Consider the following 25083-nt stretch of genomic DNA (forward strand, 5'->3'; position numbering starts at 1 on the left):
ACTTCTCTGTGTGATTTAGGGAGTCCTGGACACACTTTCTAATTTGAGTTGCTGGTCAAGCCAAGGTCTTGCATAAGCTGATTTATTAGTTGGCTCAATGTCATCTCCCGGCCTTAGTATTGGCCAAGGAACGGAATGTTCCTTAAGTGGGGTTGATTGAACGTGCACAGTTTCTATATCCTTAGAGGCCCACGTAGGGAACCAAATGTCCCCAAATGGTAATTTCCTGGAACAATAAATCGGCAAATGAAACCAATTGATGAGCTCAATCAATTGAAATGATAGGTAGATCGTTTTCGTGTGTTGCCATGGTTTAGGCATCCGTCAGTTTGTGGTAGTTGTCAGCTAAAGGTTTAGTCTTATTTTGACCCTGACATTGTAGCAACGTTGTTCCCAGTCCAGATATTGATGGTCTCTGGTTCTCAGGTCTGGGGAGAATGATGTGGAGTTCAGTGGGAACCTGGAGATGGAGGAGGGAGAACTGCCTGACGATGTGGCAGGGGCAGCAGGTAACCTCCTCCTCCACTTTGTCTCTCTCTCTACTCCCTCCTTTTCCCCCTCCCTTTTCTTTCTATCCCCTTCTCTCACCCTTTCTGTATGCCATCTTTCTCTCCTCGTTTTGATCTAGTTATATCTCTATCTCACTCATCAGATCTCTCTTTACTGTGTGTTTTTAGTGTAATGGGGCTTAAAGACGATGACTCATTGTCAGTGTGATGACTTGTCATGGGTGCTGATGTGGAACGTTTTAAGTGTGTTGTGTGGAAAGGTGGTAGCTTCAGTGGATTAAAACGCAACCAAAGGGGAGTGTAAAGGGCTGCATAACAATGCTTAGATTTGTATGCATGAAGTGTGTCCTGTTAGAAGCCTACTCTTCAGTACTTTGATAACTGATTTCAACTTTAGCAATTCAGAATTGGCCACCCTTAAACTCTGACATGTTGGCTGTCTCTTTTTACTTACTATCTGACTCTCTCCTCTGAAAGGAAAATATCCATAATGCCCCATATTGGTTTATTTACATTTATTCATTAAACATTGGCTGCAAAGTGGATTATTGTCCCCGCTGCCATTTCCAATCTCTGATCTCTCCCCTTCTCAAATGCTCAGTGTATGCAGACCTTAATGATTTTTCTACTGCTCTCTCATAGCTATTTTTATTTAACTAGGCAAGTCAGTTAAGAACACATTCTTATTTTCAATGACAGCCTAAGAACAGTGGGTTAACTGCCTTGTTCAGGGGCAGAACGACAGATTTTTACCTTGTCAGCTTGGGGATTCGATTTCGCAGCCTTTCGGTTACTAGTCCAACACTCTAACCACAAGGCTACCTGCTGCCCCTATGACATGGCTAGAGTTTGTGGAGGAGTTATCTTGTCTGAAATGGGCCTAATGTAACTCATAATGGAGCGTGAGCTGTTGAGCAGCCACAGCGCTCATCTGTGTGATAAACCTAGTAAATAAAGATGTCCTTTTGCAACTAGTATTCATTATGCCCTGTTCCAAACTTATTCAAAGTGCCAGTTGACTCTTCCAGTATAGTTCACTTTTGGTCTCCAATTCCCCTTTGCAACTGTCTCCTCACCGTTGTATCTCTGAACATACCTCTGACTCTCCCCTGTCTCTCCCAGGAGGCTCTAACCATGGGGCCAGGTGTCTGAGGCGTGGTGGAGGTCTCTCCTCCGCTGGCAGCAACAACAGTCTGCTGGAGATTGACCCAGTCATCCTCATCCAGCTACTGGACCTGAAGGAACACAGCAACGTGGAGTCACTATGGGGCCTTCAGCCCAGACCCCCTGCTTCCTTGTTGCACAGCCAAGGTAGGTGGTCTCTCTCACGGCGTATCCGGTGTATGTGACAATGCAAAAAAAAAATTCTACTCTGTACTGTGTAGCCAAGCTAGGGCACAGTCACAAACATTAGGACAAGTGCTAATAGCCACTTAATCTCTTCATCGCGCTTGTCCCTCTCCTCTATACCTCTCTTCAGTCCAAATACACTCCAGAAAGGAGCGGAGCGAGCGCCGGCCTCAGGCAGTGAGGAGGGGAGCCCCAGACTCAGGGGTCCTGATCCGGCTCAAGGCCCAGATGGCTGAGGTACGCAGTAAGATGACGGATGTCAAGTTTCAGCTGGAGGCGCGGGGGGAGGCCAGGGTAGGACCCTCTGGCAGAGCCACAGGGGAACAGGGGCCCTCTTACCACGCAGACTCAGACCTAGGGCCCAGCAGAAAGTCCACAGAGCTGGATCTGATGGGGAAAGGACCTGGGGCCTCCAGACACTGTCGCTCTGGTGAGTGGTGCTCAGGATTGGGGAGTAACAGATTAAATGTAAAATATCTTTGACACCTTTTCTGTTTTCTCAATGACATTCAAATTAGCATTGAAAAAAAGGGCAAGGTTAAGTTTGTTCCGCCTGAGCAAGTCTGACCACAAGTCAGAGACCACTATGATGACACACCAAATGTGTTGGTGGATCACAGGAAAAGAGCAGGAATAGGCTTTTGTAGGCTACAGTCCAAGCTATGTCTTACAATGGTGCGACTGCTGTCGGGATCCAAAGATTATCCAATTTGAATAAACACTTGGAGGTAAGGATGACCGCAGTGGTCTGGCCTACGGGCAATACGTATATAACTTATTATTGATAACTACATGGAGCATTGATGTGAATCACACTGCTGCTCTCTTATTTAACTATACTGAACAAAAATATAAAGTTAATATGCAACGATTTCAAATATTTTATTGAGTTACAGTTTATATATGAATATCGGTCCATTTAAATAAATTCATTAGGCCTTAATCTATGGATTTCAGATGACTGGGAATACAGATATGCATCTGTTGATCACAGATACCTTAAAAAAAAAAGTAGGGGTGTGGATCATAAAACCAGTCAGTATCTGGTGTGACCTCCATTTGCCTCACGCAGCATGACACCTCCTTTTGCATAGAGTTGATCAGGCTGTTGATTGTGGCATGTGGAATGTTGTCCACTCCTCTTCAATGGCTGTGCGAAGTTGCTGGATATTGGCGGGAACTGGAATACACTGTCGTACACTTCGATCCAGAGCATCCCAAACATGCTCAATGGGTGACATGTCTGGTAAGTATGCAGGCCATGGAAGAACTGGGACATTTTCAGCTTCCAGGAATTGTGTACAGATTCTTGCGACATGGGGCTGTGCATTATCATGCTGAAACATGAGGTGATGATGGGGGGATGAATGGCACGCAATGGGCCTCAAGATCTCGTCACGGTATCTCTGTGCATTCAACTTGCCATCGATAAAATGCAATTGTGTTCGTTGTCTGTAGCTTATGCCTGCCCATACCATAACCCCACAACATTGACATCGGTTGTGAGGCCTGTTGGACGTACAGCCAATATCTCTAAAACGATGTTGGAGGTGGTTTCGGTAGAGAAATTAACATTAAATTCTCTGGTAACATCTCAGGTGGACATTCCTGCAGCCAGCATGCCAATTGCACACTCCCCCAACTTGAGACATATGTGGCATTATGTTGTGGGGCAAAACTGCACATTTTAGTGGCCTTTTGGTGTCCCCAGTTAAGTTTACAATTTTGGACAGGTAACTGTAACTGACCCTGTTGGTGCTATACACCTTCACTGTACACAATACACTCTACAATCTGTGGAATTGAATAGCATTTCACAGCACTTTCTACGGTTGACTCTAAACAGCCAACTGGGGAGCTATCGACTGCTCAGTCCGATGTTCATCCAACTGGTTTGTGTGGCAGGAGGGAAGAAGGCCTTGTCTCCCAAGCAGGAGGGCAGCAGGCTGGGCCTGAGAAGAGCTACAGACGGAGTGGAGAAGGAGTCAAGAGGCCAGAGCGGTGAAGAGTTGTCCAGTGATCAAAGCCTCTTCCCCAGGGACACCCCCAATGGATCAGAAGGTCAGTAGTAAACCCAGGTAGAGGTTGGGTTAGCAGGGTTTAGACCTGCACCAGTGATGACACAGCGCCATGGCTCCACCTAAGTACCCAAATGTATGGTTGTCACGTGTCACACTAATTTGTAAAACATTCATGCAATGCACCAAAAGCGAATGACTTCTGACTGACCAGTGTTTCCCTGTGCTGTGTCATACTGTAGGAGCCCTGAAGCCACACAGCGTGCACAGCTCCCCTCCTTCTCTGGGCAGCTCATCGTCATGCTACGACAGCAAGCCCTGCATTTCCAAACACGACCAGGAGCAGCTCTACGGGGCCGACCTGTACGCTCTGGGGGGCCTCAACGGCATCTCCACCTCCACCATAGCACGACCCAGGACCCAGCCCATGGGGTAAGACTATAACACCCTGTTCCTAAATCTAACCCTAGCCCTTATGCATTAGTGGCGATTCCGTTACATTTTCCCACTTCAAAAACAAAGTTTTTCTATAGTTCAGGTGCTTGGAGAAGGGCACATGATAATTGGAAAGTATACTTGACAATTGAGAAAATGATCTCCCTTTAAACCAATGTTTTGGTCATTATTTATCAAGTGTTTAACCCCTGCCAAAGCCTCTCCAATTTAACCATTTGTTTTAGGTCTTTATATTTGTTTTGAGCCACAGTGATACTATTTGTTTTATTACTTTGCTGTGCAAACCTATTTGGACTACTGCTGATCTAGCTAACTAGACTGGAATTTATGAATTTATGCACCACCCTATTTTGGGATTAAATTGGTTTTCCCAACGGACAAAGCAGGGCTGAGAGTGACCTTTTCTCTAAACTGTTTTAAGTTTGAAATAGACCAGCAACTAGTGGTGAAATTATTAGCTTTCACTCTCTTGCCAAAAGTATCCTTACAGTACCTTTAGAAGGAAAGGAAGAAAATGATTCCCATGTGTATTGAAATCAATATCACTTGTGGTTTAAACAAATGGCACATCAACCTCAACCTCCCTTAGGTCCGGCCTGCTGATGGACAGCTCTCTGGACTGTGACTTGGAGGAGACGGCTGAGGTCCGTCATTCACTGCTCTCCCTGGCAGAGGGACCCTCTTCACGCCCTGATGAAAGTGAGCCGTACTGCTCTAACCCCCCTCTTCCTTCACCTCTACCTCGAACCTCCTCTATGGAGGAATGCTATTGTGACGGCAGTAAGGATTGAGCTCCACTTTTCATCTGTGGATAAAATATACTGTAATCTAATACCATACTGGAGGTAGAGTTAAAAGCTTCTTGGTGAAGGGAATTTTAAAGGATGTTTATTCTGCAGTTTTAGCCCTAATGATCTTGGGGATGAGTTGGTGTCTGTAGAGAGACAGAGAGGAGGTGTCTATTCTGCCCTGTGCAGGATGAGCTGTGCTCTTGGCGGTGATGGTGTTTCCCTTACCTCGGAGATGCCGCTATATTGGTCTTGGTGGTTCCCCCACTCTGTTACATGTACCTTTTCTCCCTCTTTCTATCTTTCTGCTGTTTTCCTTTCTGTCTCTCCGGCCCCCTCTTTTGTTGACCTATGTGCCCTTTCTCTCCTTTTTCTGTTTGCCTCTCTCGTTCTCTCTCCCACTCTGTCACTCTGATTTCCCTTATCCTTTGTGCCCCCGTTCTTTCTGTCTGTCAGGTCATCTTGTCCATAAACAGACGGTGGTGCTGCTGCCAGGTATGAGCAGTGACAGTGAGATCGACTGTGACACGGAGAACGAAGATGAGGTGGTGGCCCTGGAGGCTGGAGACTGTCGCTATGATGCCCAGTCACTGCCCTGTGCAGGTCAATATTGTTACCTGCCACACACACAATATATATATATATATGTGTGTGTGTGTGTGTGTGTGTGTGTGTGTGTGTGTAAACACATACATTAGTGTGGGATCTCATTTCTGCACACTTAACACATTTTAGCCTCAAATCAGCTTGCCAGTACCGTGGAAGGAAATGAATGCTAAGCTCAGTGTTTTAAATGCTTCTGTTCTTTCCTCCCAGGGGCCCAGTTGAACTCTGACGACCTGTGCTTCACCACAGGAGAGAACACCGAGAGGTGATTCCCCTCCAACATGGCCTCCACAGCCGGTCTAAACAGTGGCCATCGCCATATGGGCATGGAGAGCAGTGTATATAACTTTAATGTACACAAGCACTTGTGTAGACACTTGCATGCAGTCATTCTAGTCACAGGCAACCCCAAATGCAATGAGAATGCTACAACTCAGTAAGTGAGCACCTTGATGATGACTGCAAAATATGTAAATATATTTGATAACTTTTATTAATCTCCATTTATATTTAAATGTAAATTGGATTAAATATGAGTTAGAATGGGGCGAGGAACAATATATTTGCGAGAGACATTCTTTAGGCTGTTGTTGTGAAAAGTAAAATAGTAACATGTTATCATATGTAACTAACCTCATGGTTGATGTTTGCAACGTCTAAATACTCCGATTGGGCTTTGGTCTGGACATCGATTGGGCTTTGGTCTGGACATCGATTCTGCTTTGGTCTGGACATCGTGAGCTCTGGTGAATTTAGAGAGTTAAGCACAGTACACCTGCTTCACAACAGAAAGAGAACCTTAAAATCTCTCTGCCTTTCTGATTCAATGAGGTGCTATTGATGTGTTTGTGTGGAGGAGCACAGTCAGGCAGGCATCACACAGTGCTGTAATGAACACCCCATTCTTGAAAACAGTCTGAACGAACGCCTTGAAGTTGGACGCATTTAGTACCTTTATTCCTGTTTCACCATTGATTTAAAACTTGTTAGGAAGTCCCTTTCTGTGCAAATCTTATCATTGCAAACTACTGTATTTCGTCTGCTACTCCCGGTAGATTGGAGTTGCTTGCCCCCCAGTAAATCTTTCAGAACAAGAACCAGTTTTTCTGCTGTGTAGACACATTGAAGGATGTATCAATGGTACGTCCTTCTCTGGCATGTGTAGGAGATTGCTACCTTCTGAATGTGTATTGAGTAGTTTCTTAGTAGAAAATTAGGCATGACTCTTGTTCACCGTAGCGGATTTTGCCTGACTTGATGATTCACACTGAACTTTCTTGGTTGACAGTCTGGGCTTCAAGTGCTTTTTAACCTTATCTCGTAATTAAACATCAAAGCTGATGTACCTTATCCGTACATACAGGGTTCTTTCTTTCACCAGTAAGTGTTTTCTGCAGCCCTTGTCAAGTCAAGATGAGCTCTGTAGCATAGGCATGTATGTAGGTGGTGGTTTTGAGTTTTCTGCGCTGCTATCTCAACTCTTTTTCTGTATTGTGTGCGCAACTTCTGCTCGTCTTTGAAAAAATGGGTCCATGCAAATTCACACATTTTGACTTCTATGAAGCAGATATAATTTTGTTTTTCAACTTGGTGGATTCCTTTCTCTTTTCAAAAAATGGATCCAAATGTCACATTCCGTCGTCTTGATTCTAGATTATTTTATTTTGCTTGTGTTCTGGGCAAAATTTGACCAAGGCAATATTTGGAAAGTCATTTGTTTGACAGAGACATGTGTAAATAAGTGTTTGTTTTGTAGAAAGGCATCCCAACAGTGATGTGAAGTGTTCTGTTCTTTAAAGCATGTCATTGGAGGAATTTTCTTTCAATATCCTTTTTTGCCCATCAGAGGGTGCCATCTCTTCCTTGTAGTTGAGCTTTGCTGTGTGACCGTGGACCATTTTATTTACACAGTAACATTTTATTATTTTCAACCCTTGAAAAGCAATCTGACGACCACACTAGCATCCACATGGACATCATAGCAGAAACTGTACTCTTTGTACCATGGAGAACAATGAACACTGGCAAAGACTTTCTCCATTAAAATGTACACTGAAGAGGTGACCCAACTGAATTTGTAAAAATGTCTATCTCTTGAAAGGGAGATGTGTAAGATGTCTCAAAGTATACTGGTGTGCATTGACTAATAAGGAAATATGATCTAAATGCCTGAATGAAGAGCTCAGTGGTTTACACTATAAATATCTTCCTTCAGCTGTAGGATGCCTGATGTTTACCCCCAGCTGCACAGCCTCCTAATGTTCCATCATGTGTGCCTCAAACTGCATGGCTTCAATGGAGTTGAACAGGCAGACAGAGGGTGGACAATATGCTTTAAACCTCTTATTGTGCCCTTGTATATACAGCTCCAGATTAATCCTGATATGGTCTAATTGTATCTATTTCACTGTCAGTTCACTATGCACATTTCTGTTTGTGCCCAGGTTTTAGCTGTGTGTGTGTGTGTCTGAGTGGGAAAGGGCTGACTTAGGAAAGGTACTAGAAAGAGGGTGATTAGATGGTTTCAAGTGTTCATGCTTTCCTTTGTGTCTACCATGAGTGTTTTATTTTATATTGTCCCAGAATGCAGTGGGATTTTTATTTGTTGGGTATGTGTCATTTTTTGTTGTAACTAATAGAATATGACATTTAACAAATAAAATATTTTATGGTTTCTTGAAACTGAATGTGTGTTACCTAAATATGGAAATACTGATGAAATGGCTGAATTTATGTTACAATGAAAATCCTGCTTTTGTTTTATCCAACATCAACTGTATGAGAGCTCCATTGCAGATGAGGGGTAACTCCCACTGTTGTGGTTGCCTCCACGTCTCTTGAGGTCTGCATTGTATAGGAGGGTGGGTGGTAGGGGCTTAGTGTGCCAGGTTGGCGTGGTTAGAGATTAAGCTCAACAGAGATTACTTGAGTGAAAGTTGGCACCTGCCATGTCCTGCTTGCATCCGGCCAGCACCAACTCTTCCCTCTTTCAGAAGGCCACCATGCCAAGAAGCGGGGCTTGATTTAGGAGGATTGGAGAGGACATGCTGCACATTAGTCCGCAGTGCAGAAAGCCCCGTAGGAATTGACATGACTCAAGTTACTGTTATCCTACTACAGGTAAATAGTCTGTTTAGCAGGTTTCCCTCATCCCATTTCTAACCACCCCATAATGTTGTATATGTATTCACATTACCAACATATGTAATGTGTAACGAAGCTACTTCAAAGTGCCATAACTAGTGCTCCACTTCATACCAATGTTTTCTTGGGTAATTGCTCCTCATGAATAAGTTGTTTTGAACTGCTGATGGATTTGAACAGCTTTCTAGGTCTAAGCCATTTTGGTTAGTGTGTTGTCAATAAGGCCATAATGTACAGGTCATAATGTACCCTGTAAAGTCTCCTCCCATCATGTTATGATAGTTTTTAATATCTGTTAAGTTTATGTTCAGGAAGTGCCTCAGCTCTTCCACCGAAAATGTCCATATTGTAATCCCCCTTGTCCTTAGCCCTGATTTCACTCAAACTAGAACAGCAGATCAAATACATCCAGATTAAGGCCTTGATTCGATCAGATCAAGTGTTAACCGGCAAAAGCTGACACATGCATAGCTTTGTTTTGGCGGTGTTGGAGTAACCGCGATAGAGCTGTCAAACCGGTTAGCAGCTGCTCTTGTGATCATTGTCACGATGTCACACCCACCCATTTACATTAGAACAGGGGTGTCAAACCCACTCCATGGAGGGCCTAGTGTCTGTCTAGACAACTGTGAGGGGAGTTCTTTACTAATTAGTAACCTTAATTCATCAAGTATAAGGGAGGAGTGAACCTGCAGACACTCGAACCGCCCTGTGAGACACGTGTGTTAGAAGATCAGAACAAAGTTTAGACTATATAGAAATGACGCTCAAATTGAAAATAATGACGATTTCTATCAGCCTAATCAAGATATCAATTACATCTCACATTTTAGTGTTCAAACTTGTAAACAATGTTGCATGTGATTTATCTTAATGCAACTCCGTGCTGCCAATGGCAATGTCCGCTTTAGGTATAATGCTGGGAGCTGCTTGTGGATTTGACAACTCTAACACAGTTCCACCTCCGACACTATCAAAACAACCACTATGCGGGTGTCAGCTAGGGCGGATCTGATAGAATCTAGCCATAAGTGTTGAGCTGATTTAGTTTTTATAGCAACAGGAGTCTGTTAACTTCTAAGCAAAGCAGCTATGACAGTGTTTTGTGTAATGCCAGACTCCATTAGAGTAGTCCCTATTTCAGCCTTCAATTAATGTCCCTCTCACAACACTACATCTGGTGGATATTAACGCTCACTCATCTGTTATGTCAGACGCTAAACTGCTCCAGATATGGTCACGGTCATAGTAATTACGTTTTGTGTGCGTGTCTTCAAGCTGGGATTTACTCTCCTCATTATTTGTATGTGTGCCTTAAACCTTGCAAGAAAGGCCATGAGCAAAAGCTCAGCTGTGGTGCTGCTACATAATGTGAAATGTTTGAATCAGCAGGTATATCCCTGTATTTCCATCAGTAAATAGTATACCATGTGCTATGTGGAGCACAAACGTTGTACTTAGTAAGTCTGAAAAGCTGTTTCCGAAATTCAGTTGTAATTTGTGAAGTGTTCTTGATGTAGAATGCTTTAAAAAAAAAAAAAAAAAAAAAGTACACATAAATAAGTAATGATGATGAATGTTTTATGCCAGAGAAAAGATAAATGGACATCTGACTGCACACCATTCATTCCACCTGGTGGGTGAAATAAAAACATTGCAATGTTTCCATTTCTCTGCTTGGATGTTAACAAGGAAGTGCCCTCTTCGTTTTCCAGTATATTTTATTAAAATGCTGTAGCTTGCCATCCCTATCTTAAGAATGCTTGACACACTTTACAGGGTGCTGGCAATTACCTAAACTGTGAACACTAGCGATCGTGTACATACATGGGCATACGCGCATATCACCACAGGACAGTTGGAGGCCTTGATTAAAAATAATCTTGGTAGTTAATTAAATATGGCTGTTCTATCGCTAGGGTCTAAGCTTGACAGGTGGAGGCTAAGGACACTAATTAAGTCTCCTGGCTCTCTAAGTGGAGCCACTGGAGTCTCGACAAGAGTACAGCACACAGCTGAGGGTTTACACACACACACACACACACACACATTTGGGAGAATTCCATAGGCCTAATTATAGTCCATCTGGTTGTACAAGAGGTCAAATAAAACTCATCAGACAAAATACTTGGTTTAATCTTTATACATTATACTAGTCACCAGTTCAGATACACACACATGTTTATATTACGAGAAGAACACAGAAAATACAGATACTGATTTTTTTTTACTGGTTTACCTAACCTGCAGGTTGGGGAACAGCTGGTCATGGGTTTGTCTTCAGGGATGCCTGGTGTACAGAGTTTGAACCGCCCTGTGAGAGGAGGCTGGCCAAGCTTAGAGACACTGGGATGGATTCAATCCATATCACAGAGGTATTGCGTTACAGCGTTATTGAAATTTAAAGGCAATGTTCCCATGTTAGTGGAAACTGCATTCACAGTAAACAATGCATTTGTCGGCTCAATCGGAAATTACCTTTACATTTCTATTGTGCGATCTGTAACATTTCAGTTATACAGATTGAATAGAGCCCTTTGTTGTGTTTCTCATTGGGACTAATTCAATTTAGCCACCAAACATATTAGTGTACAGCGACAAATGTCCAAGGGGTACATCATAGATTGTGTCCCATACTACCATCGAGCAGACCTAAAGTGGTGTGTGCTCATGTCAATGTGAGCACTGGTAAGAGTTTAGGAGGGTGGCTGTTAGTTTGATCTGGCTCTAGCTCTGCCTTTCTCAGTGAAGACAAACCCTCAGAGAGCCTTTCCACGCGCGACTCAAAGATTCATTATTGCTTACAGGAACAAAGCGTTTTGTGGACACAGTGCAGAGTCATGAGAGTAATTGAGTGACATAGGAAAGGGAAGGGGAGAGAGAGGAAGAGACCTGAACTGTGTGGTCTTTTACAATCATCAGGGAAAGTGTCATACTGGCATGGGGGGGACCTTTGTACCGCAGCAGTGGGTGAGAAAGAGAAGAACTGTGGGTTAAGCGAGCCAGCAAGTTTAGCTGAAGAACTATAGAGTTCGATTTTCTGTTTATGGCTTGGTTATGGTTCAGCGTCTTACAAACGACTGAAGCTATCAAAGACTGTGAGGGGGTGACCATTTTGACATTTCAGTGGATGGTCCTTGAGGAGCATTTAAATTCCCATGTTCCCTTGTCACTCAAGCACTGCTAACGTATACGACTCTCCTTCCAAAGGTGTCACATGAACAGTACAGTACATTGCTGGGGGCTGTGAAGCTTGATATCAACACAGAATATTGGTGATTTTATATAGCAGACGTATAAGACAGACCAAATGCATACTCTCAACATGTACCCACACACATTCATACTTACATGTACATAATATGAATGTACTACTATTTCAATAAGCAATTGGTGCCCCGTGTGAGGAATGTTTGGGATGGGAAAGATGTGCACTTTTTTTTGCTCTCAAAAAGAAGCAGAAAGTTCCAAAAAAGCAGGTGATGTGAGTGGGGCTGGGGGTGGGGCTGAGGAGACTCGGGGCATTTGATAACTACCTTAATATATTCAACTTTATGGTTGTCTTTCATAATTGGTCAGAAAATGGCAATTGGTGTGGTCCGCTGTTCCGAGAGTCGAAATGCAGGTGTTGGTTACACAAAGAGAAAGATGCAGAAGCATGGGCATCTTTTAACCCGAAAGGCAGTGCGCTTATTCACATCCTGCTCCTTCAGAGTGGAACACCAGGATGGAATGCTCAGATTTGTGAGGATACGGTGGTAAGCTGATAAATTATAGATTATTTCCTCTCCCACGATCAACAAAACACCTCCAGAATATTGTCTTCCAGGTGTACTGCATCCAGAAATGGTTTTCTTAAATCCACACAGGGAGCGTCGCTACAAGTCCAGAACACCACTACTGTCTCAGTCCTATTGGGCCATCTATGAAGGTCCCGGGAGGGCTCCATGTACATTCTACAACTGGAATACATTCTGCTCTCTGGAGATGCTTAATGGTGACTGTCCAAATGGCCTTCTGTAAATGACCACCATGCTTTTCAGTGGGTAGGCCAGCAGGCGACCGACGACTAGTTGTTTCAGAGGAGCAGTAAGCAATGACAGTGATTGGGAACTGACTGAGTGGCTGGGGGTGTTTCTCCGTGTGACTGTGGGTCACTGAGGTGGTTTGGTCACTTGTTTCCTGTGCCCTTGTCTCCTGCCCCTGGGAACTCAATGAGACTGGAGTGGGAGCGGGTGAGGTTTTTAAACAAAAGTATGGAAATGGCACAATGTGTTAGTAAAAGTTGAAAATGTCAGGAATGGCACAAACAATTCCTGTTTTCTTAAGGGTATAAAGATGGGTTTTTCCAACAGCGAGAATTAACCTTCTTTGATAAATATTGAATGGTGGTTGCCTGGGCCATGAGAGTGGAGGCACATTTTATAGAACCTAGTCATTGCTAGATAGCATTGACTATTTATTTATTTTTTAAACTTTTATTTAACTTGGCAAGTCAGTTAAGAAAACATTCTTATTTACAATGACGGCCTAGGAACAGTGGGTTATCTGCCTTGTTCAGGGGCAGAACAGATTTTTACCTTGTCAGCTCGGGGATTCAATCTAGCAACCTTCTGGTTACTAGTCCAATGCTCTAACCACTAGGCTACCTGCTGAAACTATGGAGTTTCAGAAAAAATACCATTTACATTTGAGAGGATAATGAGATTAAGATGAATTTACTATATTTGTCAAACCAGAGATGAAGACTTTGACATTGATCATGCTTATGGTCTATTGTTGTTAGTGAAATTATAAAGCAGCATAGTGATTGGTTATGTAGCCCATGTAAGTGATATTTTTTTATTTTATCTTTATTTTACTAGGCAAGTCAGTTAAGAACAAATTCTTATTTTCAATGACGGCCTAGGAACAGTTGGTTAACTGCCTGTTCAGGGGCAGAACGACAGATTTGTACCTTGTCAGCTCGGGGATTCGAACTTGCAACCTTTCGGTTACTAGTCCAACGCTCATGGGTCCGCATTGTAATGGGAAGCTTAGAAGGGCCTTTGTCGACTGAGGCTCAAAATTCCCATCCATTTTTATTTTTCAGGAAATGGTCTTAAGTGACAGATATTGAAGGTATATGTTCTGCTGCTTTGTCTTAACTATTCTGGCCCAGTAAGTCTTGCAATGCCTGATAGGGAACTTACTCACACCCAACCTATTGGGAAAGACTTCTCGTCAATGAGAACACATCTTGTGTTTAGTGTTATGTAACCATCAATTTGACAGGCATAGCACGGTCTGATTAATGTCTGCTCTTGGATGATGTCATCCCCAACATTATAAATAGAATATCATTTCTTAACAATATCCCCTTTTACATGCCATTATCCTCTATTGTAACCCCATCTGGAATACATATCGGTCAATACATGTTGGATTTATTCAGGTAAGTGACCACTAATCTTATAATCCTGTATTAACTACTCCCATTTATGGAGATGGAGTGAGTGGATAATGTGTATTCCATTATGAATCTGAGAGTACAGTACAGTATGTGCTTGCAATATGGGCCAGGAGCAGTAAAATTGTTATGTCCGGCCTCCTGAATGGGGCTATGGGGAGGGGTAGGTGCATGTAGAGATGAATGGGCGGACGGACGGGGTGGTGCCAGTGCCCTGGATGGGGAGTTTATGATGGATGGATGGATGGATGAATGAATGACTGTAGTCAGATAAAGGAAGGGGCAGGAGAGAGAGGAGCTAGTGGAGATTATGTCACATCATCAGACTCTGCTGCTGTTGGGTAGGTGGGGGAGGGCCACCCCAGGCCTTCTCTCAGGGCAGCGCTGGGGGTAGGGCACACTACGGGTGGAGTGCAGCAGGCCGGGGAGCTCCCTGGGCGCTCGGCCCCAATCCCGGGACCACCACCCCCATCTGGGGCTCACGCACTCCATCCTCCGGGTGTGCCTCCCCGCGTAGCCAAACAGGGCGGCCGCCAGGGGCCATTGTCCATCTGAGCTGGGATCCTGGCAGGTGGGGACTCTGAGTTTAGGCCGGGGCTTGTGCCTGGAGCCCTTTAGCCCCTCTTCTAGACAGGGCAACCAGGCCGCGCCATGGCCCTCGGCAGGCATGAGGTTCTGGGTGAGGCCTAAGGACGGGGACGGGTGTGAGCTGGCCAGGGGGAGCCTGATCAGACCCTCCTCTCCCAGCGTGGGCCCCAGCAGGCCTAGGCTGGTTCTGTCCGTCAATGAGTCCATGCGGTCTTCATAGCCCAGGTCGGCTGGAGCCGAGCACTGCTGCAGGAAACAGTGACTCTTCCCCCCAACGTCCGCGGTGCCCCCGTCCTGGCATGCCATCTCCCCTTGCCCTTCCTCCTCCACCAACTCATCCTCTATTTCCTCCCCTGCCCCCTCCTCCTCTCCCGGGGGGGGCGCGCGGAGGTCTCTAAGGAAGACCACAATGACGGAGATGTTGTCGCTGGAGCCAGCATCGCGGGCCGAGGCCACCAGCTTGTGGGCCACCATGGTGCTGTCGCCACTGTTCTCTGTCAGGTGGTCGCTGACCACACGCACCGCCTCATCAGGACTGACTGTGTCGTAGAAACCGTCGCAGGCCAAGATCAGGTAGTCCTCCGTGCCGTCCAATGTGACTATGTGGTGGTCGGCATCGCCAGAGATGTAGGGCTTGTGCTCATTGTCGCCTGTCAATCACCAAGAGAAAGAGAGATAAGAAACGAGGGAAACAAATCATATATTGTAAAAAAATGTATCATTGAAACATTTGTCAAAGTGCTGAACAGCAACCTGGGCATAAACACCCCAAAGAGCTGAAAGCAATATCATTTGATATTCCGTGCTGCTGTTTCTGTCATGTCCACCATGCTATGCATCTGTTTTGAAATCAAGGTGGAGAAAAACAAATAATACATTTTAATTTAATAAATAAAAATATCTGCTGCTTGCCGCCTTTGCTTTCTGTTCAGCCTTTTGTGACTAATGTATTTATATAAACATGCAAATGAATATCAGTGTAGCAATATCTGTCCTCTCTCCTCTCCTGCATGCAGTAGGAAACAGTTCTAATGTAGCAGCTACAGTATTTCCTGTCGAGGAAGTGGTTGTTTTGATATCAGATTAGGGAAGCTTTAGGATTTGGGAACAGAAGGTCACAGTAGGGCTTCCTCACTAGCCACCACTAAAATAGCTACTGGGAAATAAGACTAGAAGCTAGCCTCAAGTTGCCTTGTGAATCAGTGCTTGAGGTCAATTAGAATTGAGGTCAGTGGTCTCCCGATTGGTGCAGTGATGTAAGACACTGCATCGCAGTGTTAGCTGTGCCACTAGAGATTCTGGGTTCGAGTCCAAGCTCTATCGCAGCCGGCCGCGACCGGGAGACCCATGGGGCGGCGAACAATTGGCCCAGCGTCGTCTGGGTTAGGGGAGGGTTTGGCCGGCAGGGATGTCCTTGTCCTATCGCGCACTAACGACTCCTGTGGCAGGATGCAGTGCACGCTGACACGGTCGCCAGTTGTATGGTGTTTTCCTTTGACACATTGGTGCGGTTGGCTTCCGGGTTAAGTGGGCATTGTGTCAAGAAGTAGTGCGGCTTGGTTGGGTTGTGTTTCGGAGGACACACGGCTGTAACTATCTAATTGGATACCATGAAAAAGGGGTAAAAAAAAAGGTCAGTTAACTGAAATTCCAAATCAATAATTGAAAAAAGTGCACCTAAGCTATTTAAAAATAAGAATCCCTTCCTGAATAGAATGACTTCAATTTGAAATGACCCCAACCCTGTTGTGTATGTGAATAGGTACAGGATGGATTCTAAGGCAGTCTTTATAGTCAATTCCTATGTTGATGCCAGTGATGTTGTAGTATTGGAGCTGTGAGATTATTCCATTAAGATTTAAATAGCTGCTGGGAAATCAGACTGGTTACGTACACTCGTGTATGCATATAGGTACAGGCAACCCCCACCCCCCACCTCTGGGTTGCTATTTGTCTGCCACTCAGCACTGTGTCAGCTGGCCCTTGGCTGTGGCCCATTAGACTCTGTCATGACCTCTCTGCTCTGGCGCTCGCATAATCACCCAAATAGTTTAGACTGATTATGGGCCTCCTGCTAAGTATGCAGGCACACATACGCACTCTCTGCAGGACACACCTACACGACATACTCCGACCCCTTGCTGACCTCTCAATTTTATCAACACTCTTCTCATTCACACTGGCGGTGACCAAGGTAACACACACACACACACCCTCCAACCAGAGGTGGTCCAGGGGGGACTCTGCAACAGACATGGTACAGCAGCTGCAGTCTGTATATTGTACTATATATGGTAATTGTATAAGGCAGAGGGTGATTGTTGGTGTACCTATGGCTCTGGATACGGACAGGCTGCCATTAACCCTCCATGTGCCGAACCAGATGACACAGCCTCCCAGAGCTTCAATACGCTGCTTCTCATCCTGTAGTGGGAGAGAGAAAGATGGTATTATGTATAACGGTATGTGCTTGTATATGTGACAGACAGTGAACAGTAATTAAGTGAGTGTGTTTTGCGTGTGTGTCTGTGTGCATTACCTCTCTGTCAGGCTTATGAGGCTTCATCAGTTCCACGGCCTGGCCCTTCTTGACCAGCATGACCTGAGAGTCCCCCAGCCAGGCCACGTACAGGGTCCGCCCCCTCAGGAAGGTCACCACCCCCGTGGTGCCGCAGCGCAGGTTCTGTCACACACACACACACACACATTTTGACATAAATGCATGAGTGTACAGTAATAACTGTTTACTGTGATTCACAGAAATGTTACATCTATTAGAAGCAAATTCTGAACAGTAATAACACATGCTCAGACATTTGAACTAACCTTGCCTCTCTGCAGTTCTACAATACCAGTAGTATTGAAATGAAACCTTCAAGATTAATGTGGCCAATGTTTGAGCCCGTACCTCCATCTTAGCTTTCCGGATGAAGCGTTCGTCTGTGACTCTGAAGGCGCGACAAAGGGCCTCCCCTGGATCCTGGCTGAAGCACTCCTGGTGCACCATGTTGACGTGGAGGTGGTTGGCGGCATAGATGGCAGCATCCACGCCCCCGTGGCCATCGAACACGGCGAAGAAGGCCTGCTCCTCCTGGTCCTGAAAACACACAGTGTAAGGTCAAAGGTTAAAACAGTATGACCTGCAATGTCATATAGCTTCAATATTTCTTCCCTTCATTGGAGTCATCACTTGTTCTAACATGATGGTGATTCATGTATAGTGACTCTCATGCTTTGTAAACATCAGAGTATGAAGCAATGCAAAGCATTCATCTGTCCAATCTCAATCATCTTTACAACAAGGTTCCATAAACAAACTTAACTGGTCATAGTAAATTTAAATTACCATTGGGTATACAGCATAGTTGTGTGTCACTCTCATGACGTTGTGCGTTTTCCATGAATGGCATGTGTAGTGCCTCGTCGCAAATATGCAAATCCAAATATAACCGGTTTGTGTCTCCACTCATCCATCTGCTTTAATTAACTGGGGTTTAATGCCAATTAGCCGGCTTACCCACCACTAGCACGCTTAATAGAATGGATAAACATTTGATCCAACAGAATAATTATCTCATTATATGAGGATCTTTGAGCTGGTGTGTCTGCCTGTCTGGGATGTCTCATTGGTCCAGAAGGGATGTGAGGGAATTATCCATAATCATTTGGAATGACTGGCAAACCAATAAGGATAGGATTTCAATGACATATCTGATTGACTCTGTGTGGATAACATGCCATTATCAGCCTGGGGGGGGGGGGGGGGGGGGGGGGGTGTGTGTGTGTGTGTGTGTGTGTGTGTGTGTGTGTGTGTGTGTGTGTGTGTGTGTGTGTGTGTGTGTGTGTGTGTGTGTGTGTGTGTGTGTGTGTGTGTGTGTGTGTGTGTGTGTGTGTGTGTGTGTGTGTGTGCCCGAGGGAGCATGCTAGAGCACTATGGCCAATAATGCTATTAGAAGCATTTAATTCACTGGCAGCCACCTAATGTGCTATTATTTACTGCTCTCATTGGGGCTGTATTGGGAATAAGTTGGATAGTGGAGTTTTATTGATCTTCTCCCTATAGTGAAGTGAGATGGTAGCTTCCCTGCAGGGCATCTGGATTAGCCCACCGGGTTAGCCTACTGGGTTTACCCACTGGTAATCTGATCCTAGATCTGTGGTTAAAATCTTCTATTCTCATTAACCATGCTAGAGTGAACTGATCCTAGATCTGTGGTTAAGGACGACTCTGTTCATGCTTACCTGTATGTTGAAGAGAGTGTTGAAGTCGGGGATTACGATATGTTTGTCCTCCATCTTGCGGCGCATGTTTTTGATGGCGTGGATGGAGGTCTCGTAGTAGGGCTGAGGGCGGCGGCGGTAAGGGAAGTCTTTCAGCCACAGGCAGCATGTTTCACACAGTTTGTTGAAAATGAGCCTGGCAAATGCCACTGACTCAATCTCTAAAAGACGACACAAGCATAAACAAACACACAAATGGCATGTGATCAGACCACAGGCTCACACACATACAGTACACTACACACCATACACTACACACTACACAATACACACCATACACTACACACTATAAACTACACATGGATGCATTAGTGCACTGGTGAAAAGAATGGCATACAGATGCATATAGTCACATGAAAAGAATGTGCCGAATAATATACACACGTTTTTATTTAACTAGGCAAGTCAGTTAAGAATACATTCTTATTTACAATGACACACACACACACACACACACACACACACACACACACACACACACACACACACACACACACACACACACACACACACACACACACACACACACACACACACACACACACACACACACACACACACACACACACACACACACACACACACCCAAATGACCCATTAGTCTGGGAACCCCTGTTTTCCATACTTGAGATCTGTCACACTTGAACCAACCCAAAGCCACTCATGCAAGCTAACATTGGGCCTTACACGGGGAATACAAGGGGAAACAGCTCAATGGAAGAGAGAAGATGGTTCCAGTGGAATTAAGGACAAGTGGACAAGAGAGGCCATCTGGCAAATGGGTTGGGGGCTGGGGAAAAGGACAGAGAGATAGAGGAAGGAGGGAAAAAGAGGATGTCATGATGAAGTGATCTCGCCGGCTGGGTCTCCCGGAGGGGACGGCTGACATTTTCTCCTCCACACCGTCTCCGTCTGTGTGCTGCAGACTGCACTCCTACCAGATTTAATGGGAATAGGTCACCGATTGTCTGCACGCCAAACCTCTCATGTCTCTCTCCCCTGGCTAACCCCTGTCTTTTGTTTGCCTGTGAGGAGTAACACTATGATTATATTGTTAAATGTAATGCTTCTGACTTTTTCACACTAAACAGTTTCCCGTGTGTATCAAGAATGGTCCACCACCCAAAGGATATCCAGCCAACTTGACACAACTGTGGGAAGCAATGGAGTCAATATGGAACGCTATTGACACCATGAAGAGTCCATGCCCTGATGAATTGAGGCTGTTCTGAGAGCAAAAGGGGGTGCAACTCAATATTAGGAAGGTGTTCTTAATGTTTTGTACACTCAGTGTAAATAAAGTACATATATAAACTCAGCAAAAATAGAAACGTCCTCTCACGGTCAACTGCATTTATTTTTAGCAAACATAACATGTTTAAATATTTGTATGAACATAACAAGATTCAACAACTAAAACATACATTGACGTTCCACAGACATGTGACAAACATAAATTGAATAATGTCCCTGAACAAAGGGGGGTTGTCAAAATCAAAAGTAACAGTATCTGGTGTGGCCACCAGCTGCATTAAGTACATTAAGTGCATCTCCTCCTCATGGACTGCACCAGATTTGCCAGTTCTTGCTGTGTGATGTTACCCCACTCTTCCACCAAGGCACCTGCAAGTTCCTGGACATTTCTGGGGGGAATGTAGCCCTCACCCTCCGATCCAACTGGTCCCAGACGTGCTCAATGGAATTGAGATCTGGGCTCTTCGCTGGCCATGGCAGAACACTGATATACCTGTCTTGCAGGAAATCACGCACAGAACGAGCAGTATGGCTGGTATCATTGTCATGCTGGAGGGTCATGTCAGAATCAGCCTGCAGGAAGGGTACCACATGAGGGAGGAGGATGCCTTCCCTGTAACGCACAGCGATGAGATTGCCTGCAATGACAACAAGCTCAGTCCGATGATGCTGTGACACACCACCCCAGACCATGACGGACCCTCCACCTCAAAATCGATCCCGCTCCAGAGTACAGGCCTCTATGTAACGCTCATTCCTTCAACGATAAACCCAAATCTGAACATCACCCCTGGTGAGACAAAATCGCGACTCGTTAGTGAAGAGCACTTTTTGCCAGCCCTGTCTGGTCCAGCAACTGTGGGTTTGTGCCCATAGGCAACATTGTTGCCGGTGATGTCTGGTGACGACCTGCCTTACAACAGGCCTACAAGCCCTCAGTCCAGCCTCTCTCAGCACTGATGGAGGGATTGTGTGTTCCTGGTGTAACTCGGGCAGTTGTTGTTGCCATCCTGTACCTGTCCCGCAGGTGTGATGTTCGGATGTAACGATCATGTGCAGGTGTTGTTACACGTGGTCTGCCACTGCGAGGACGATCAGCTTAGGTGTCTCACAGTACAGACATTGCCATTTATTGCCCTGGCCAAATATGCAGTTCTCATGCCTCCTTGCAGCATATCTAAGGCACGTTCATGCAGATGAGCAGGGACCCTGGGCATCTTTCTTTTGGGTTTTTCCAGAGTCAGTAGAAAGGTCTCTTTAGTGTCCTAAGTTGTCGTCACTGTGACCTTAATTGCCTACCATCTGTAAGCGGTTAGTATCTTAATGACCATTCCACAGGTGCATATTCATTAATTGTTTATGGTTAATTGAACAAGCATGGGAAACAGTGTTTAAACCCTTTCCAATGAAGATCTGTGAAGTTATTTGGATTTATCCTAATTATCTTTGGAAGACAGGGTCCTGAAAAATGGACGTTTCTTTATTTGCTGAGTTTATACAGTACCAGTCAAAAGTTTGGACACACCTATTCAAGGGTTTTTATTTATTTGTACTATTTTCTACATTGTAGAATAAAAGTGAAGACATCAAAACTATGAAATAACACATATGGAACCATGTGGTAACCAAATAGGGGTTAAACAAATCCAAATATATGTTATGTTTTATATTATTCAAAGTAGCCACCCTTTTCCTTGATGACAGCTTTGCACACTCTTTGCATTTTCTCAACCAGCTTCATGAGGTAGTCACCTGGAATGCATTTCAATTAACAGGTGTGCCTTGTTAAAGTTAATTTCTGGAATTTATTTCCATCTTAAATTGTTTGAGACAATCAGTTGTGTTGTGACAAGGTAGGGGTGGTATACAGAAGATAGCCCTATTTGGTAAAAGACCAAGTCCATATTATGGAAAGAACAGCTCAAATAAGCAAAGAGAAACGACAGTCCATCATTACTTTAAGACATGAAGGTCAGTCAATCTGGAAAATTTAAAGAACTTCCAAAGTTTCTTCAAGTGCAGTCTCAAAAACCATAAAGCGCTATGATGAAACTGGCTCTCATGAGGACCGCTACAGGAAAGGATGACGCAGAGTTAGCTCTGCTACAGAGGATACGTTCATTAGAGTTAACAGCACCTCAGATTGCAGCCCAAATAATGCTTCACTTAGTTCAAGTAACAGATACATCTCAACATCAACTGTTCATAGGAGACTGTGTGAATCAGGCCTTCATTGTTGAATTGCTGCAAAGGAACCACTACTAAAGGACACCACTAATAAGAAGAGACTTGCTTGGGCCAAGAAACATGAGGAATGGACATTAGACCGGTGGAAATCTGTCCTTTGGTCTGATGAGTCCAAATTTGAGATTTTTGGTTGCAGCCCCTATGTCTTTGTGAGACGCAGAGTAGGTGAACGGATGATCTCCGCATGTGTGGTTCACACCGAGAAGCATGGAGGAGGTGGTGTGATGGTATGGGGCTGCTTTTCTGGTGACACTGTCAGTGATTTATTTTGAATTCACATTCTTAAAATAAAGTGTTGATCCTAACTGACCTAAGACAGTTCAACAATTTTTACTAGGATTAAATGTCAGGAATTGTGAAAAACTGAGTTTAAATTTATTTGGCTAAGGTGTATGTAAACTTCCGACTTCAACTATATATATATATATATATATATATATGTATATATATATAAAAATAAATAATATTTCCCCTGCATTCTCTTTCTGCCTCTTTCTCTCTCTCCCTGGCAAAAACACAGAGATCTTAAAGGAGTGCTGCAGGGTTATTTAGACTGCTGTTTCCTTCTCTTCTAAAAGACCTCTGCTCTCGCTTAATCTGTCCATACAGTAGCCTAGCTAGGTCAGTACATGACCTGATTTTGCATGTCAGGCGTGGGCTGACAGGAGACTCACGGGGGAAAGGGTCTACTCCATCCTCAACAGTCTTCTGGATGTGGTAGATGGAGAGATCACTCTGCAGAACACTGTCTGCTGTAGACCGTGCCAGGGCAGCCGCCAGGGAGAAGGGGCAGTTACTGTAGGAAAAAAAAGGGAAATGGAGGCGTTATAACAGGAAGGAAGTGAGATCAAAGCGTGGGAGGAAGAGGGAAGAAGGTTGTCATGACGTTGGCCTCTTTGGGTAGAGCAAGCCCCATCCCCCTCTCCCTGCCTCCCCCTTGCCTCCTTCAACTAGGTTGCTGTCTTCAGAGAGACGTCGTAAATTCCTGAGGATCTCCTCATGGACACACAGTATAGAGAGAACAAAGGAATTCCTTCCACCTCACAGAACGTGAGGTACAAACCAATTTCATGTTCCGGAGAAAGTATAAAAGATCTGTGTAATATGATTTTGGACTACAAAATACAATTCCCTTTTGATTTGAACTAAATCAGAGGACCGCCCCTGAGCCCAGTTAGGGTCAGACATCCTGGGACAGCCCTTTTCGGCCCTTCCGAATTAAACCCCCACTCAGGTTTTCGATCGGCAGACCGAGCTTACCTCAATTACGAGATGGCTAAAGGTTGCAGACCATGTTTTTCTCCATTAGAAGGACAAAGGTTGTAGATCATTGCTGAAAATGTTAACTATACCACGTGATTAAACTCTTAGACTATCGATACCGACAGAATAAGAACAAGTCTTTGATATTAATTACTAGTCTGCAGCTAGGAATTCGGTATCATTGAATGCGAAGAACGACAACCGCCGAAACATCCATTCTATAACGAATGTCACTCTGAACTATTCCCTCTAACCACGACAGAGAGAGGGAGAGAGAGAGATGGACAATTCTACAAAATAAATAAATTTTTCACCAGCGATCAAGACGACACACTGAGCGTAAATACAGTGGGGAGAATTTTGCAGATTTTCCTACTTAAAAAGCATATAGTTGAATAAACAAAACTTCCATCCGTTTTGCAAACAAAGCACTAAAGTAATACTGCAAAAAATGTGGCAAAGGAATTACGTTTTTTTTCTGAATACAAAGCGTTATGTTTTGGGCATATCCAACACATGACTGAGTACCAATTTCCATATTTTCAACTATGGTGGTGTCTGCATCATGGGTATGCTTGTCATCAACAAGGACTGGGGAGTAAAAAAAAAAAAGAATAAACGTAATGAAGCTAAGCACATACAAAATCCTAGATGAAAACCTGGTTCAGTCTGCTTTCCACCAGACACTGTGAGACAAATTCACCTTTCAGCAGAACAATAACCTAAAACACAACACCAAATATACACTGGAGTTGCTTACCAAGGAAACACTGGCCGAGTTAAAGTTTGACTTAAATTTGCTTGACAATCTTCGGCAAGACTTGAATTGCTGTCAAGCAATGATCAACAACCAACTTCAATTTTGAAAATATACAGTGGGGAGAACAAGTATTTGATACAGTGCCGATTTTGCAGGTTTTCCTACTTACAAAGCATGTAGAGGTCTGTACTTTTTATCATAGGTACACTTAATCTGTGAGAGACGGAATCTAAAACAAAAATCCAGAAAATCACATTGTATGATTTTTAAGAAATTAATTAGCATTTTATTGCATGACATAAGTATTTGATCACCTACCAACCAGTAAGAATTCTGGCTCTCACATACCTGTTAGTTTTTCTTTAAGAAG

At 44.2% G+C, this 25083-nt stretch overlaps 2 protein-coding genes across 3 annotated transcripts in view; one reads left to right on the forward strand and one right to left on the reverse strand.

Annotated features, from left to right (window-relative positions):
• LOC109872786 (E3 ubiquitin-protein ligase TRIM37) overlaps positions 1–10420 on the forward strand; it is a 36532-nt gene extending 26112 nt beyond the window's left edge. Inside the window, exons 18-25 of one of the 2 annotated variants that reach the window (XM_020464116.2) lie at positions 427–509; positions 1632–1820; positions 1990–2289; positions 3765–3920; positions 4120–4309; positions 4923–5113; positions 5578–5724; positions 5938–10420. In XM_020464116.2, coding sequence (XP_020319705.1) covers positions 427–509; positions 1632–1820; positions 1990–2289; positions 3765–3920; positions 4120–4309; positions 4923–5113; positions 5578–5724; positions 5938–5996 — 1315 coding nt within the window. In that variant the 3' untranslated portion in view covers positions 5997–10420. The remainder of the gene's footprint in view (positions 1–426; positions 510–1631; positions 1821–1989; positions 2290–3764; positions 3921–4119; positions 4310–4922; positions 5114–5577; positions 5725–5937) is intronic. The other variant, XM_020464118.2, reaches the window with a different exon arrangement.
• Positions 10421–10998: 578 nt separating this feature from the next.
• The window catches only part of LOC109873095 (protein phosphatase 1E), a 94545-nt gene continuing 80460 nt past the window's right edge, over positions 10999–25083 (reverse strand). Inside the window, exons 2-7 of the mRNA XM_020464622.2 lie at positions 23365–23486; positions 19151–19350; positions 17817–18005; positions 17448–17591; positions 17239–17332; positions 10999–15558 (exon numbers count right to left, since the gene is read on the reverse strand). Of these exons, the coding sequence (XP_020320211.2) occupies positions 14642–15558; positions 17239–17332; positions 17448–17591; positions 17817–18005; positions 19151–19350; positions 23365–23486 (1666 nt within the window). The 3' untranslated portion in view covers positions 10999–14641. The remainder of the gene's footprint in view (positions 15559–17238; positions 17333–17447; positions 17592–17816; positions 18006–19150; positions 19351–23364; positions 23487–25083) is intronic.

Source organism: Oncorhynchus kisutch, linkage group LG28 (genome assembly GCF_002021735.2).
Source record: "Oncorhynchus kisutch isolate 150728-3 linkage group LG28, Okis_V2, whole genome shotgun sequence".
NCBI lineage: Eukaryota > Metazoa > Chordata > Actinopteri > Salmoniformes > Salmonidae > Oncorhynchus > Oncorhynchus kisutch.